This window comes from Aquila chrysaetos, chromosome 5, assembly GCF_900496995.4.
Source record: "Aquila chrysaetos chrysaetos chromosome 5, bAquChr1.4, whole genome shotgun sequence".
Classification (NCBI taxonomy): Eukaryota; Metazoa; Chordata; class Aves; order Accipitriformes; family Accipitridae; genus Aquila; species Aquila chrysaetos.
Genome location: NC_044008.1, coordinates 72680752 through 72697869, shown reverse-complemented (window position 1 = coordinate 72697869; position 17118 = coordinate 72680752). Strand labels below are relative to the sequence as shown.

At 47.0% G+C, this 17118-nt stretch overlaps 1 protein-coding gene across 1 annotated transcript; it reads left to right on the top strand.

The window, feature by feature from the left end:
- On the top strand, window positions 1-9847 carry CACNG1 (calcium voltage-gated channel auxiliary subunit gamma 1). Its single transcript, XM_030014463.2, has 4 exons — window positions 1-409; window positions 6405-6479; window positions 8619-8756; window positions 9506-9847. The coding sequence occupies exons 1-4, from the start codon at window positions 169-171 to the stop codon at window positions 9730-9732; spliced, it is 681 nt and encodes a 226-aa protein (XP_029870323.1). The 5' UTR covers window positions 1-168; the 3' UTR covers window positions 9733-9847.
- The last annotated feature ends 7271 nt before the right edge of the window (window positions 9848-17118 follow it).

Here is a 17118-nt window from a genome sequence, read left to right as displayed (position 1 = left end):
ACCTCCTCGCTACGCTACGGCTGACACAGCCCAGCAGCTGTCTGCGGCCGCCCCGCTCTCCCCGGGCGGCGCGGAGCTGACATTTGCCGACGTTCAGATGCGCCAGGATTTCGAGAGACCTCGCGAATCACCCGCCGCGCTCCGCCGGGAGCACCGGTCTGGAGCGGGATGGACGAGAACAAACCCCTGAAGGTCCGGCTGACGTTCTCCGTGATCCTGGTTGGCGTCTCGCTCCTGTTTGCAGCCGTAGTGACTGACCACTGGGCCGTGCTGAGCCCCAAAGTGGAGGAATATAACGCCACCTGCGAAGCGGCTCATTTCGGGCTATGGCGACTCTGTACAAAGCGGATTTTTATGCAGGAGCAAGGTCCCAAAGAGAAGGGCTGTGGGCCGATAAGCCTGCCAGGAGGTAGGTGACCACCCACCAATGCACGGGAGAAAGCACCAGGCGGTCACGCCAGGCTTTGCTTAGGAGGTTGCAGGACGTGGCAGAAGGAAAACCAGGGTCCGTGTTCCCGCGGCACTTAATTTGGCGTGGGGCTGCATGGGGCTGTTTTCATGCTGGTCTGCAAACACACCTCGTTGTCATCTCTCTTGCTGTAAGTGCGCGCCGTGTTGCCTTGCGCGTCCGTTTGTGACCATGTTTGAGTCTCCTGTGCGACAACGACAGTGGCAGGGAGAAGGGGAGGAGGATCGGACACAGTGGCAATCGCAGAGTGAAATTGGGATGGAGGAAGTTTTGCTGACATCAGCCAAGGGTCCCGCAGCACGAGGGCACGCTGACGGCAGCGGGCAAGAAAGAGGATTTATGGGTCCAGAATACATAGCTGGATCTGGAAATCCTAAAGATCCAGCTTTCACGGCTGGCATTAGGTTATCTCCAAGCTATTTCAGTAACAACCGTTCCTCAGGGCAGGGAGGAACAGGGACCTGCAGTATGCTTTGCCAACTTCCAAAAAAAAAAAAAAAAAAAGTCATAAACTGAGTTTGAAGCAATTTCTCAACGACTTACTGAGCCTCCTCACCTCTCGGCAGAGGCTGCCCGGTCCCACACGCGTCTCCACCACGGGCTCCTGCGGTGCAATCGATAGGGAGGGCAGCGGGGGAGCGGGCACGGCTGCTTTCCGGGAAGACCGTTACATTCCCATGGTAAAAGGAGCTCATTATGTTTTTGCTGATCGCAAAGTCAGCAACATTCGCGCCATATGCACTAATACACTCCCTCCGTGACTGAGCTCCGCTGCTTTTTTAGAAGGCTCACAGGGTACTGGATGCTTTCCAGAACAGAAATAACAGGATTGCCTTCACGTTAGACTCGCTGCTTGAAATGAAATATATATGTTAACACATATTTGAAAATTTCCTGTGAAAAATCTTACTGCCTGGGCTCACTGTGTATTCCCTGTATTACCGCAATTCTTTATCACTTTGGCCAAATTACGTGTTCTGAAGAGAGGAGCTCAGCCTCGGCGTTTGGATCTGCCTCTAACCAAATTTGGGAGTGTGTCATCCATACACTTAATGTCTCTCATGAAGGTGCTTACGAGCCTAGAAACATATTCCTCACTGTACGCCTTTCCTCGCACGCAGAGGAAAACTCCCACAAAATGAAAAACAATAGAAATTGGTGGATAAACACCCAAAATTGCACAACCGCGGGGTAAATATAAAACTCATAAATATCCAGCTGTCTGCAAAAAGCAGATTCGCAGGCAGGGCAGCATGAAAGCAGCTACTATCTTTGACAGACATCAGCATGTGCTTGCATGGGCGTTGAATCGTGTCCCAGCGTTGCTGTTCTGGCGGGCACAGCAAATAACTGGGTGGTGATGGAGGGGCTGAGGCACCCGCCCCACCCCAGAGGTGGTTTTCCAGTTTTTAAAGATATTTGGGAATTTGGTTGACATCCTGTGTCATAATCAGCATCCGAGGTTTCAAAGGGTGAAATGTGCACCTGAGTTATAATATAAATATTTTAATCCCCGTTTTACTGACGCGGGGAAGACAGCGTGGGTTGGAGGGGGGAGAGCGCAGCCCCCGCGGATCCGGGCTGCTGAACGATGCTGCGTCCACACGGCTCGCGTTAGATTGATTTCACACTTCTGGTAAGAGATGTCGGCAGGGAAACACCGGGGTTGTGAAACCTGCAGCCGTCGAGAAAATGGGAATGAACAAACATGCAGTAAAAGAGCAGATGTGGGCACTGGTTTTCCTGAAAATCATGACACATAACCAGACATTACTGCCAGGACTGGAAAAGAAACATAAGAATTTATCACTGCATTAATAACCATTTACCAGTCACTCCCTGAGGAGGAAATGGATGGCACAATTAACATTATTTATTAGGTTTTGAGCTCAGCACAGTGCAAAATGGGGAGGATGACTTGGCTCGCAGTCCACAAAGCAGGACTGTGATTTAGGCAGAGCTTTAAAATTTTACAGCGCTCTTCCGAGGATGTTGACAAATTGGAAAGGGTTCAGCATCCTGCTGTAAGAAATAAAAAGATCAGGGAAATGGCTGTTAAAACCAGGCAAATTCAGATTAATATTGAGACGTTTTTAGCTGTGGTCAGTGGGCACCGGGGCAGTTTACTACCGGCTGTAAACCGAGTTCGCCTTCACTGCCAGTAACTCCGGCGTAGGTGCTGCCCTACCAAGCGTGCTCTTGTGTGCCTGCACGCTGGGCAGCAGCAGCGGGGATGCTCTGCAGCTGCGTGGGGTTAAAGAGGTCCTTGTCGATACGGGAACCTGAGTTCAGGCAACCGGAGAGGAAAAGCGCTCGAGCAAACGGGTTATCGGCAGGGCTGTCTCGTACAAGAGACTCACTCTGCAAGACCGGTATGAAATTAAATCGTTTGGAGACACCGTCTCCAAAACTCCGTGTGTGTCAAAGGCCTTCTCCTGGCTCGCCGGCCAGGTCGGAGCCCAAGGTCTGGCCCCGTCCACCGCTCAGCCCTCACCTGAACACCTCCTCTAAACACAGCAGCAAGTCCTGCCTCCCAAACTTAACGCAAGCGGAATCCAGGTTTTTTTCCAACCATCCAGCCTGCCACAAAACCCCGCACGCTAGCGTCCACCTCAGGTTCAAGAGCAAGGCGGGCTCCAGCCCCTTCCCAGCCCGTCACCCCAACGCCCACGGGTGACAGCTGCCACCTCAAACTCCGCACGGCCCGAACCTCTCGCGCCCTTCTTCTTCCCCCACGAGGTCTCCGCATTGCAGACCCCCAAAGGTTCAACCGTAGTCCGATGGGATCGCGCTTCCGACGGGATCCGGCCCTGTGGCAGCGAGCGGCACACGAGAGGTTGGCTCTGCACGAGTAGAGGGAAGATGAATTGGCCCGTTTGCCCCCCCCCCGCACAGCGGTCCTCCAGGAATGGTGGGTTTGAAGGAAAGGGACCAGGAGGGCTGTCAGGGCGGGTGACCTGGCAGGGGGAGGACGCCGCGTGATAAACCACGGTACAACCCTGAAGTTCACGCGAGCCGTAACGCACAAAGCCCCTGGACTGTTCCCATCAGCACACTGAGGTGACCTCGTGGCAGAGATAATGCAATCAGGGGTGGAGAGAAACAGAGATTACCACACAGTTTTCATCCATTATAAAACCCATTTTAAATCCTATCCATTATGTAAATGCGGTGTGACACAAATGGGCTTTTCTCTTATTCATGATGGCACCAGAGAGGTATTGAAGTGCCTCAGTTCTCTTGAATAACAGGGAGCCTTGTTGAAACAGATATTCCCAGCTCAGCAGAGCACTGAAGCACGTTTAAAACAATATATCATTTCACCAAAAACAATCTAGTTGTATTTTTCAGCAATAAATGCATTTGCCAAAAACATCTCCCCTAGAGCCAACCCACTTCTGTGATAACCCCATTCATCATACCTTGGCAGAGCTTTGCTATAAGCCACAAGACACAGAGGCAGCACTTTTCCTGCAGACAAGTCCATCTCTAAAAGAAGGTTTTGTGTGCGCCCCTTGGGATGAGCCTTCACGGACCGGAGGGTGGACCGGGCTGGTTTGGTTCACCTGCAATGGACACGAAGCTGTGCCGTGTCCCCCATCGCACCACGTCCAGATGGCTTCACCTTGGGCTTTGTACAGTCAACATGCCTGGGGACTCCTTTGAGTTCAGGCTTTTCAGCGAATTAATTAAAAGCCAAATGAAACAATCCAAAATAAAGTGTCCCAGTTTCATCCCATCTCCCTCCCCTTTAGCACAGGAGCCAAAGGATCCCCAAACTGGGATCACCAGACATGATGCTCAGCCTCGGCCACCACTCAGTCGCTGGCAGAGGCACACAACCTCCGATCTGGGGTTCAAAATTTGTAATTTCAGTCATAGAGGTCTGAGTTCAAATGTTTCCTCCAGTCGTTTGTAAGGATAATAAAGAACAGGTCAGGAGATGCCAGAGCTGAACATTAGCCTAGTCTCCAGCAAGGAGAAGCTACAGACGAAATAAAAGTCAGCTTATAAAATTAAGTAGATAAGACGGTCTCAAAGGAATCTTCCACTAACGGGCCCAAAAACGCTGCTTTACAATTGCCTATCTCCTGGGAGACAGAAAATAAATCCTCCTTGAATCAGTAACTCCAACATCTGCCATTTACATAACAGGAAAAAAACCACAAGAACCAACAGGTAACGTACAGTACGCTGGTGCCTTCTTGCCACTAGAAATTAATGCTGTAAATAACCACCAAAATGCACAATGTGCAGAAACCCGCAGTGCACCCTGCGTGCTCCTGCACCCGGGACCTGGCTCGGGCTTTTCCCCCGGGACCTGCGCTGGGGCAGCCTGTCCCAGCCTGGATGCTGGAGAGGACCACAGAGTCCTCCCAGACTTTCTCCCAGCATCTCCTGCAAACTGGTGCTAAAACTCCGTTACTTAATGGACGAGAGATGCTGGTGTTAACCACGTGGCCCCTTGCTGCGGGCAGCGCCTGTATTTTGTGCAATCTTGGCACGATTTCCCGGTCTGACGGGAGTCCAACCTGGGGTGCAGGAGGGGTGCTGGGCAGGCGCTGAGCGTGTCCTCTCCAGCCCGGTTCAGCAGAATAGCGCAATCAGAGCTGGCGCTGCTCGACACGTCTCTGCGATTGCACCCTTCCAGCCAAATTCCTGGCGAGCAACTGTTCTCCCAGCTCCGCACCCCTTCAAACCCTCAATTAAATCAGTTATAAATAGCGAGAACACCCTCCACCCTAACCCTGCTGCTGCCAAAGCTTCGAGTCAGCAGGTCCTCACCAGACCCTTCCCCATCCCGCCGAGACGCTGAGGCTGAAAGCCTCCTCTCTATCTATTGAGAGCAATGACATCGTTTCGCTGGCTGACTCCCACTTAGGCTGAGTACGAAACGATATCGTGGCCATCGAGAGACTCAGCTAAAACTTCTCCCAGTATGCCCCTGCTCCACAATCTTGATCCCTGTTCACTTCATAACCACTCTATAAATACCCCATGTACCTGGCAGCGTGCTCACTTTTAAGTCCGGACAGAGGAACTTCATAAAGTTCCTGCTATCTAACTCTGCTAGCTTATCAAATTAACTTAATAGACCGCTCTGATGGGAGCGAACTTCGGTAAAGCCAGGTTGCGCGAGAGCCTCTTTGCCCTTGACGCGAACGGCTTTGATCAGCCTTCCCTTCCCCGCACAACGGTTTGCGGCTTCCGATAGCTTTTGTCTTTTTTTACTGGCAGCCAAAAAAAGGCCCTTAGTGTCCCTATCGTAGTAAAACACCACGTGCTTTGCTGCGTTCCAGCAGCCTCATCTCTCGGACCCCCCCCGTAGCGTGGTGACACCCCCTGCCCACGCAGCAAACACCCCCGCGGCTGCTCCCCGCCGCCAGCCGCTGCCACGCAGGGCTCTGCGAGCCGGAGGAGGGAAGAGCCAGGAGAAGGTGGATGCGGACACTCCATCCTCCCTTTTTTGGAGTCCAAGCTCGCCCCAGGAGCGGTGACCCTCCTACCGATGCCGCTACGGAGCGGGTTGGCGGTGGCGAGGGGAGGCGAGCCGAGATGTCCCATCGCCACGAAATACAGCTACACGGAGAGGCAGGAACGTGTGACGGCCAAAGACAGAATGAGAGAAATGATCTGTAATTCATATTTTCGATAGATGAGCAATCAGCGTGCAAAGCTCTTGGAGGGAGCAGCCCACAAAAGGTATCGGGGGGGCTTCAGCCTTGTCCGTGCTGGAGCCGGTGGCCTGGCATGTTCGTGCCACTCACCTGCTCCCGAATAAAACAGATCCAACTCCAATTTCTCGGTATCACCAAGGGTAGGGAACCTTAAAAACATTGCAAATTTGATACATCAATAAAAAGCAAATTCTGTTTTACTACATTTTATCAGAAGTTTCCAAGCACACAAAATTACATTTCCTTTTCTCTTTCAGAACACAACTGCTCCTACTTCAAGCACTTCACTCCAGGACAGAGCTCGGAGATATTTGAAGTAACCACCCAGAAAGGTAAGAATGATCCTGAAAAATATTTTCCTAACTGAAGTGCATACAAGATCTCAGGGAAAGGGGTTCCCAAAATGCGGGTTCAACCCTGGTTCCACTGAAAGCAGTAGAGGAATTTCTATCGGATACCACCAGCTGGGAAAAATGTAAAAAAAAAAATGCTCTGAACAAGGCCAACTTCCTGGGAAGAATAATTTTTATATACGATCACATTCATAAGTGTGATTTTACTTAAAGTTGTCCCACAAATATATAACAATGTCAATGCACATGAAAACTGCAAAAAGTCTTTTCAGCCTAAAAATTACTTTACAACATTGGCACTATCCGCGACACACTGAGCCTTTGCCATCGAAGGAAGAAGACATTAATAAAATCTAAATTAATAAATCCTACCCCAAGCAGAGTCTTGACCCTGAAAAGAAGTACAGAGACTCTGTGAAGACCATTAGGAATTTTATGCTTCATATTGATTTTATATGAAAGTCATGTAAAGAGCAGGGTGATCAATGGAAGGAAGGAACAGAGATCCTACAAAGACACACACAGTCAGCGTTTACAAAGCATGGATTTTTGAAAACACTCTTTCACAGACAAATTCCATGTTTCTAAGAAGTCCCTGATAAAGCCAAATATTTTTAGCACTCATCTGATGCACTCCCCTCTCTTCCTCATCCTCTTATTAACGACAAATTCCTTTCTAGTTTGCCACACGACATATTTTGCTGTAGAGTAAGTGAACTGATGATTACGTTACACATATTAAACAATCTGCTTTGCTTCCCATGGAAATTATAATGGTGGAAAGCCCTGCACAGAAGTTTTCTAAAAGAGCAGTTTCCTAAGACAGAAAAGACTGGGAATTTTAAGTGGCTAGAAGAGCATATATCTGAACTACCTGCTTTTGCTCATTTATACTATCAGATCCAGCCATCTGATCTTAAAAATGCACCCAATGCCGCCTTAGTCATTTCAGAAAAAAAATCAGGAAGAATTTCTTTTCTTTGGAGCAAAAGCAAAAGCTTAAGCCCCAGCAAAAGATTTTACATTGAAACGAACTCTTTCAGGCAGTTCCAGCACATAGTAAAGAGAAACATTATTAAGGAAACATAATTAAGGAAATTATAATAAAACAGTGGTATGAAAAGCAATGAGAACAAAGACTGATCTGCTGTTCCCTTTCGCAGAAATAGCTACATTTTGATGGGAGCTAATTAGTAACAGGCAAAAAAATTCTTCATGATTTTGCCTGGGAGATATTTTTTTTTAAATGGCTTGAAAGGCAAATATCATCAGGCACTATGATGTTCACGCATGGCTACATGTGTTAAATATTAAACTAATCTGAAAACGAATGCAATATGTAAATGAAGGCCTGAATTATTCAATTAGCAATTTTTCCCCTCCATTCAGGCACTGAAGTGTGCTTCAGCTGGGGGAAGTGTCCAGCGCACATCTTAGCTGGCTTAGCAAAAACCAGGACATTTTATGGAGGATTTAATCCTATGCCCTGAAGAAGCTGGGTTTTCACAGAGCTGGAAATCATTGTCTTTAAAAAAAAAAAAAAAAAAAGTACTATGCAACACTTCACCTCTGGCCTCCTGCCTGCTTTGCCTGCTCAGATTTTGAGCCCTATGGAACATACAGCTGTCTTTCTGCATCGCTACAACATCGGCACCATGCGCGGGGGCCTTGTCGGGGCTCTGCAACACAGACGTGGAATAAAAATAGCCTAGAGCCGTCCATTTACTCTGAGAGCCGAGTGTGGAGTGATGGAAGAAACGAGAGCGTGGAGCCCAGTAAGGCTTCAACAATAACATCGATGCAGCAGAGCTAAAACGACTCCAGCCTAGAGCTTCATCTGACCAACAGAGGTGCCATTTGCTCTTTCTGTAAGCGTTCAGAAAGCGTTCCCTCCTCCTGCTCTCTTTTTATACCCTTCGCGTTCAAAAGGTACATGGCCAATACTTGCCGCTGCTTTTATCTGAGGGAAATACTCAATTCACCAAAGCCACCTCTCCGCAGCAGCAAGGAGGATACATATTTCTCGGGGTGACCTACTGCAAAGTCACCACAGCTGATGGGAGCATGCTCAAAATTTGCATACATTTGCATTTTTTGGTGTTTGTTTTGCTTTGGCAGAATACAGCATTTCAGCTGCAGCCATTGCCATCTTCAGCGTTGGCTTTGCAATCATCGGAACAATCTGCGTCCTCTTATCCTTCAGGAAGAAGATGGACTATCTGCTGAAGCCAGCATCCATGTTCTACACCTTCGCAGGTAGGAGGCTCGGTGCTCACATACTTGCACTCAATTCATGGGACAACGCAGAGAAATTTAGATAGATCCTGGGAGGATGGAGACACTTCTAAAAATGCCCTGAAAGCGGAGTTTTCTTCCTAGCCACAGTCAGACTGCAAGTCCCTATGCGGTGCCCCAGCTGAACATGTCCTGCTTAGCAAGCATCACCCAGCAGCTTGTCCGTGTTTTCTCCAACTACCTTTAAAAGGGGCATTTCTAGCATATTCAGTGCCAGCCCCAGTCTAAGCCAGGTACATACACTATTCTGTCTCATTTATTAAGACTCAAACCAAAGAAACAGCTGATCCAGGCCCAAAATACACAGCTGTCTCCCAAACCCACGAAGACCGCATTTTTACACGAGCTCGTAATACCTTGACGCATCACAGCGACTGAAAGACAGAGGTGCAAATTGTCACCTCAATAAAAAGCTTACTCAACCTTTGGAAAAGCTCCCTAGGGAATGCAATTATTCCTCCACCACTTTGAGTTTCCCATCCAAGCCTGCCTAAAAGATCACACTCAACAAGTCACCGGCTGACTTGGACGGCCTGCGGTATAGCAGAGCTCTAAGCAGCTGCGAGCGTTGGTTCCTTCACACATCGAAGTCGGTGACTCACCTGCGAATGTCACTGCAATTCCTGTATGCAAAAAGACAGATGAGGTGGTTAATTAAGGATGAAAAATTGACAGGTGGTTATTCAACCCACTGCTCCTATCTCCTCCAGGTCTCTGCATCATCATTTCTGTTGAAGTCATGAGACAATCTGTGAAGAGGATGATTGACAGCAAGGAGACGGTCTGGATTGAGTACAGTTACTCCTGGTCCTTCGCCTGTGCCTGCGCCTCCTTCGTCCTGCTCTTCATCTGCGGCATCGCCCTCCTCCTGATCGCGCTGCCTCGCTTCCCCCAGAACCCCTGGGAGACCTGCATGGATGCAGAACCGGAGCACTGATGTTCCCAGCACCCATGAAAAAAAATCCAGAAAGCGTTCTGAAAAGATTTGTATTTTGTAAAATGTCTGGGTCTCACTATACAACGTGCACTCCATTAACAAAGTCATTACTGAACCAAGGCATGTTCAATTGTAATTATTGCTTGCTTTTTTTTTTTCCCCCCCCCCCCTTTTTTTTTTTTTTAAGAAAGCAGAAAGAGCATTCAGCACCAGCGTGGGTCGTGGGTGAACGGCACTGCTCTGTGCCAATTTGGGGATGCCCTGTGCTGATGCGGTTTGGGGAAAATCTGTGTGTGAGACAGCTCGTGCCACAAAGACAGCTTGCTTAGGGAGATGATGTTGGGTGTAGATCCGTGAGGGGTATCGGGCTTTTACACCTCACTTGGTCAGAGAGAGACAGTGAGAAATTTTAGCTCTCGGGGAAGTCTGTTTCCCCATTCATGCCGTACTCCCCTACCTCCCTAAGAAGGGTTAGCTCACCACTCTGGACTAAGTTGGAGATCCTTATGCTATTCTATTAAACTGTTAAAATTTGGGGGGGTGGAAAGACCAACAAAAAAAAAACAAAAACAATTTTGCCTAGCATTGGGATAAAAATTTCTCCTACAATTTCATACCCTGCAGTTCCATTCTTTTGAATTAAGCACGAAAAACCCGCAAGATACATTGGTTTTGTTCTGCTTAAACTTCAATGGCAAAGCCAAGGAGTACTGAACATTAAGAGCGATATTTTCCTTCAATAAAAAGCATAATCTTCCAGTACCATGATTTTCTGGAAAATGATTTTGACGGATGAATCACTTGGCCCATCAAATTCTGCTAGGTCCAGAATGACAGTGTAATTCTGGATGGTATTTACTGTACAGAGTTCTCATTTGTTCCTTGTGAATGGGCTTTTTAAGAATACCGCACTTTGCTCACTGCATACGTGTATATAAAACTACATTTTAGGAAAAAATCCTTCGTAGCTGCAAAGAAGGAAAGACAGACTAAACCACCCAGGAGAGTCAGCCCTGAAAATACAAAAGTACATCGCTGTTTATGCATGCCTGAAGGAATGTACACCCGAGGCATCGCCGATGGGGGATGCTGCGGAGGCTGGTCGTCGCAGAGTCCTCGCAGGGCTCTGCTGCGGCCGCCTGCAGCACTGGGGAGGGACTGGGGGTCCCCCAGTTCCACGTGCTCACCCAGCCCCTCCAGTCAAGCCCTTTGCACCATCACAGTCCCACAGCACTAAGACATTGAGTGTCTTTTTTTTTTTTTTTTTTTTTTTACAGTTCAGTTTGCAGATTCTGCTCAGCATTTCCCCCCCCCCCCCCACCCGCCCCAAGTAGGAAAACGTATGTTTTACATTGTGTTTTTTTCACCCGATAATTTAAAAAGCAGGAGAAAAGGAAGCTGAAGTGTCCTTCCCTGCACGCTCAGCTGTCCACAATTCTAAAGAAAAACAGAATTTGGAATGGAAACTTTCTGATAAATTTGAAGAGATCTGAAATCATGACACGTTCAAGCATTTCAAGGAATTGCCCAGCAATTTTGTGCTGGTACGAGGGGCTGCCCATGGCCCTGCTGTCAGCCAGACCCCGTCCAGGCACGCTGAGCCCCAGCAGCCCCCAGTCAGACTCAGGCACGTCTCCATTTTCCCATCAGTAGAGTGGCAGTGAGAACAGAAGCCTTTTGTGAAGTTGCATTAATATTTTTCAAGCTCTTTGAAGTTGAAAAGCACTACAAATAACACATATATTATGAAGTTTTGGGATAAAGCATTCATTGGTGCTCAGATCTGAGCATGAGCTTGGGAACTCTTGCCTGTCTCTCATCATGAGAGACAACTGCAAGTCTTCAAGTTGTCACCGAACCACTGTGAAATGCTAAATGGTTTCAAAATCTTATTTTTGGGTACAGAGCTGACATTCTTAATTTGCATTTTCATTGTTCGGGAAAACAGAGGCTAGTTTCTAGGGATCCTTCATACGCGACAACAGAAAGGAAAGTAGCTGGTGTGACCCCTGCGGTGGCTGATCCCAGGTTGGAATATCCAAACATACGCAACGCAGATTAATCTAAGCAAAGCAGCCGGCAGGCACAAAGGCATTCCTAGCTCAGGCATCACCATCAAAATGACCTCACCTTGGACATGCAACAGGTTGAGGTAAGCGAGGTTTGGGGACGTGGGTCTGAGTTCATCACTCCGTGCTTTTCTGAAGCACCATCCCTCTCTTGCAATGCTTCTTCTGGGACAAAGTAATTTCTAGGTGGCTTCTTATCCTGATGGGCCAATTTGTTGTTCAGCCAAGGAGCTGCTTACTCCCTTTCATGATATTCAAGAGCAAAACGTACATATTTGAGATAAACAGATCCTGGAAGGTCTCGCCCATCTCATGCGTGCTCCCGCTTGTGTCAGGGCTGAACCGCTTCGTCCAAGCCCCAGTGAGGGCAACGGAAAGATTCCCAGTGAGTGCAGGGGTTTGGCCTGGATCCAGAGGTTTTACAGCCTCCCTGGACTCACTTTAGTCACGAGGCAGAGAAAACACACAGCTCACAGCAGCGAGACCCTACATCCACAGACAGCAACTCGGGCAGCTGAGCTAGATATCTCCTAAAGCTCCTAAACTCGCTGAGCTTTATTCTCTGTCTGCTCAAAGTTGAGGCTTTTTGATCATTCGCTACTTCATATGGTCCCCGGAAGACTGAGAAGCATGCGGATGACTTCATTTTCTTTTTCCAGGTATTAAGAAATGCTGATGAGGGACCCGTCCGTTAAATTGGTCATTGGTATTCACAGTGGGAAAGGCGCTGCTCCTACAGCAGGTTTGTTCTGCCATATCTAAATCTCTCTGCCAGGGAGCCGCTAATGTTTTTTGAGAGAGTTAATGAAAGTAATTGGCCTTCATAAAGGAAAAAGAATATAATGTTGGGGGCGAGGGGAAGCTGTAAGCAGTTTCAGTTTTCATTCTCTCAACTGAGCAAATAGCACGGAATGGCCACCAAAACTTCAGGAACATAGCATGAAAACGTGAAAGAAAACGTCCTCGCTGGTAGGGACTCATCAGAGAGAAACAGGGATGGGAACCCAGCTGCTACACAACCAACAGGAGCACACGCGGGTTTGGGACACGGCCAAGGAACCGAGTGGGAAACACGCACCAGAGAGAAGAAAAGGCAAATTAATTTGCAGCACAAGGAACTACCACCAGCCACCATGAAATCCTGAGCGTTGGTCCTGCCACTACCAGACCCATGGACACCGTCGGTCAGGGATCCCTTGGGCACATGCCATTTGCCACTCCAAAAACCAACATCACTGCCCATCCCCTCCCCACGGCACCCACACCGAGGTGCCCCGGGGCATCGCACATGACAGGGTATTGCGAGATTTCGGTTGCTGAAGTCTGCCCACTGCACTGCAAAGCCCAAGTGTTAAATCACAGAGCCAACGCAACAGAAGACGTGAAGTTTTTTTATGTTAAGAGTAAGATTTGCCGTTAGGCACAAGGCGCGGAGAGAATCTGCTTCCCTTATTTTTAAATGCTGTGTTGTGTGAATTTAATGTGCAGAAAAGGTGCCAGACTAACAACCCTGAAGAACAAAACGGCCTGTTTAGCAAGCAGCTAGCTGAGCTCTCCAAAGAGCGTTTATCTGCAAAGCGGTACCGCAGCAGTAACCACCCAGCCCCAGCCAGGCGGGGGACAAAGAGCTCGCCCCGAGCTCGCACGTCGGCCGCGTTTACAGCACGCGAGGGAGCACAGACGGGCGCACGCGGCGAGGGTTTCATTCAGAAATCTTGGTACAAACCCCTACTCTTCCCTTAGTCCATGCCTGAAAAGGGCCAGCACGTTCACGACGCTCGGGGGTTCGACCACCTTGGCATGTAGTTTACAAAGGCACAGGTATACTTAGCTACTTCTTTTTTTTCCGCTGATCCCCTTCCACTCTGTCGCTTCCTTGTGGCCCTCACCTCTTTTTTCTCCTTGCTTTGACAGTTGTGGAAATGATTTCCAGAAAGTCCCAAAGATCTGAGAATTTTTCTCCCCCTGCAGTGAGATCCTTGGCCCCGCTGCAGAGGGGCACCTTCTCTCCTGGGCTTGATAGCTCTTGAGGAACATACCCGATACAAGAGGTCATCAACATGGAGAGACGGCTGTTCGCAGCGCTACATCCCGCCAGCCCCGGGGAGGGCCTTGGAGATTAACACCGAGCCCTTGGGCTCCATCAGTGTGCTAAAGTCAGACATTTGCATGCCAGGAACCTGACCGATGTGCAGAAACTGTTCATAGAATAAAGCTCAGTTTAACCTTCATTTAAAATAAGCTTCCACTTTCCACAGCAGCACAATGCCCCTTTGAATGTTGCATTATTTTTAAATACTGGAGTATTAGGCGGCTCTGTACCATAAACTGCACACACAACAATAGGACCTGTTTTAAATGCACCCATTAAATTATTTAAATTATTTCCCCTTTCCATCATCACTAAGGGGCAGGAAAAGAGCATCACATCTTTGTTTTGACTGAAGTAGAAGATGAGATCGTTCTTGCTTTGTCATACTTGATAGATGTTCTAGCTCCACTGAAGCTATTGAACATAAATTCAAGCCACAGAGACATCACATACGCACACTTTGCATCTAGACAGTGAGCTGCTTTTCTGCTTTCTACAAAGAAATGCTGAGAAGGGAATAAACTGATTTCTGGCCTACTTTCTTTTTAATAGAACCAGCAGCGCAAGTCTGTTTCGGCAGGGCTGCACCCCAGGGCGCCGGTTCGGCTTTGTGCCCGCTACCACTGGTCTCACGGAGAACACCGCGATGGCTTTACAGCTGGTCTCGTGAAAGTATTTGCCCTTCAGGAGGGAGCAAGTCTTACGGAAAATGGACTGACAACATCTTCTAACTAGTCTTGGGTAATTCAGATCACAGAGCGTTTTCTGTAATTTATCAGAAGCATCTATTAAACCTTAATGAGGTAAAAAACTTTTTCAACATTTCTCAACTACAGCTGAAGTTGCCAAAAAAACCCCCACGCCGAACTGACATTTCCATCACATTTGTTGTAAATCCTTTTACTTATTTTGAATGAAAGGGAAAAAAAAAAACTAGAATTATTCAATCCTTGCTCCCTGACACAACTAACAAAAAGATACTGGCACAAGTATTGCTATGCCAACAGAAATAGCCCATATTTCATGCCAAGGAATATGATGTGCAAATTTTTATAGGCACCATAGATGATCACCATCCGTCTTGACAAGTTAATTGTCTGCAGTTTTTCTAGGAAAACAAAACTTAAAAAACTAACAAAACAAATGAAATTAGTTGAACGATGATATGGGCAGAGCATGAAGCATCATGGGTTTACTGCTCTGGAAATGTGCGGATTCTGATATGCTTGAGTTCACTCCAAAAAGAAAATTTAGAGTGGTCAAAGACACTGCTCTCAGTCCTGCTTATAGCAGCAATGTTACATACATAGCAAAAGAACTGCTTACGGAGCATGATCTCTGCAAAAAAAACCCAGCTGAACTTGACAAATCTGGGAACAAAACATTAATTAATCACAGTAGGGAATAGTACTCACAGGGTTTGTAAAGTCCATGGCAGTAATCACATACTGCTAAGGGTCAGTAATGCCATAGCTGAAGTCAACGGCGGTATTCACATACTGCTAAGGGTCAGTAATGCCACAGCCCATACAATTAAGTAAAACAGTACAAGTTATACTAGATGACAACTTCCAGAAGAAAATATGGATGCAAGGACTTTGGTTCTAACTAGCCAGCTTTTATGCATAAAAGGTATTTATTAGCTGTACTGTGGGAACACTTAAGGCTGCCATTTGAATAGCAGCTAAGCATTGTAAAGGGTGAAGATTTATGCTAGACAGAAGGGAGAGGGGAATTGTCCCTATGACATGCTCTCGGTTACGAGCAGCTTGACGCTGTGGACAGATCCGAGAACGCATCCCCAGGTGGATCCACTCACTTAAGCGTCATACCCAGAAGGGAGACCAGCACCTTGCAGAAGAGCCTGTGGCAGCCAGAGAACTAACGAAGTGGGACAGGGACGTACCTCGAAAGCTCTGCCCGAGACCCTGGCTGCAGCGGAGCTCTTCTCAAAAACAGGGCGATGCCTGCAGGCAGGAAAGGCAGGAGCGAACCCGGCACGCTGTGGACAAGCACGTTCACATCCCACGCCATAACAAAGTCTACCCAGGACGCCAGAGCGAAGTACTATACCCTCAAAAGGTGTAAACGTTATTTCAGAATCCATCTCCAAGTTACCTCAGCGCTCATGGAAGAGAGCAGCATCTCCTTCGGTGTCTTTTTCTGACTTAGTAAGGCCAAGTTTAAAGCTCACAGTTTCCTAAGAATTCAGTCTTCAAATATATACAAGGAAACCTACCAGCTGCATTCACTAAGAAACTTTTTAAAGGGTAGAAGCTCTATTTGAAATGCAAAAAAAAGTTTAATTTTTTAGAGTCCAAATAATTTTTTTAAATCTTTCTCTCAATTCTTTATTAGTTCTTAACACCACACTGACAACCTCCCATGAGACATCCAGATTTTTCTCATGAAAAACTGGAATTAAAGAAAATAAAACCAGAACTTATTCTTAGTATTAAATACAAGCTTCTAAATTTAGATCTGGATGACCTTGTCATTTAAATTTTCCACAAACAATGGTGGTTTATTCCTGGACAAGGAGCACGGGATTTGGCATCAATTGTATTTTTAAGTATAAAAAAGTCAAGGAGCCAAATACTCAATTGATGTATATGCCCAAACCTCCAGTAGTTTCCTCTGAGTCGAGACAATTTATACAAACCAAACTCCTAATTTTGAATTTTCACTGTAACTGCAACAGCTCCATATTAACAAAGTAGCCCAAGCCAGTGCCTGCTGGAGCCATCTGTAAGGCTTAATTTGATTTCAATAAGAGTTCGATTAAAGCCCTAGAAGAGTTTACAATACAGTTTGGGTTTTTGGGTTTTTTTGACATCTACGACTTCAATTAACATTGGATGATTTGCTCTAAAAAAAAAAGATTCCAGTCAGGGCTATATAGAAGACATTCCAAAACAAATAATCTTTTGGAAAAAAATTAACTCTAAGAAATGTACCTGATTCATGCTAAACATTTCCAAAGCTGATAGTCAGAAGTTCTCTACCATACCATCCTCAAACTCCGGGGTGAGAGCACTTATGAAAATTTATAACCAAAACCAGCAGGGATTTTCATAAAGTTACAGAAGTGAAATTGTAAGTCAGAGAGAAAATGCTCCTTTATCCATAATATTTTCAGTGTAGATAAAATGCCAGCGTAAAACAGAATAAATTGTGGTGAGATGTGACCATCTCCCCCTTAACTAATTGACAGATAGCAGTAAA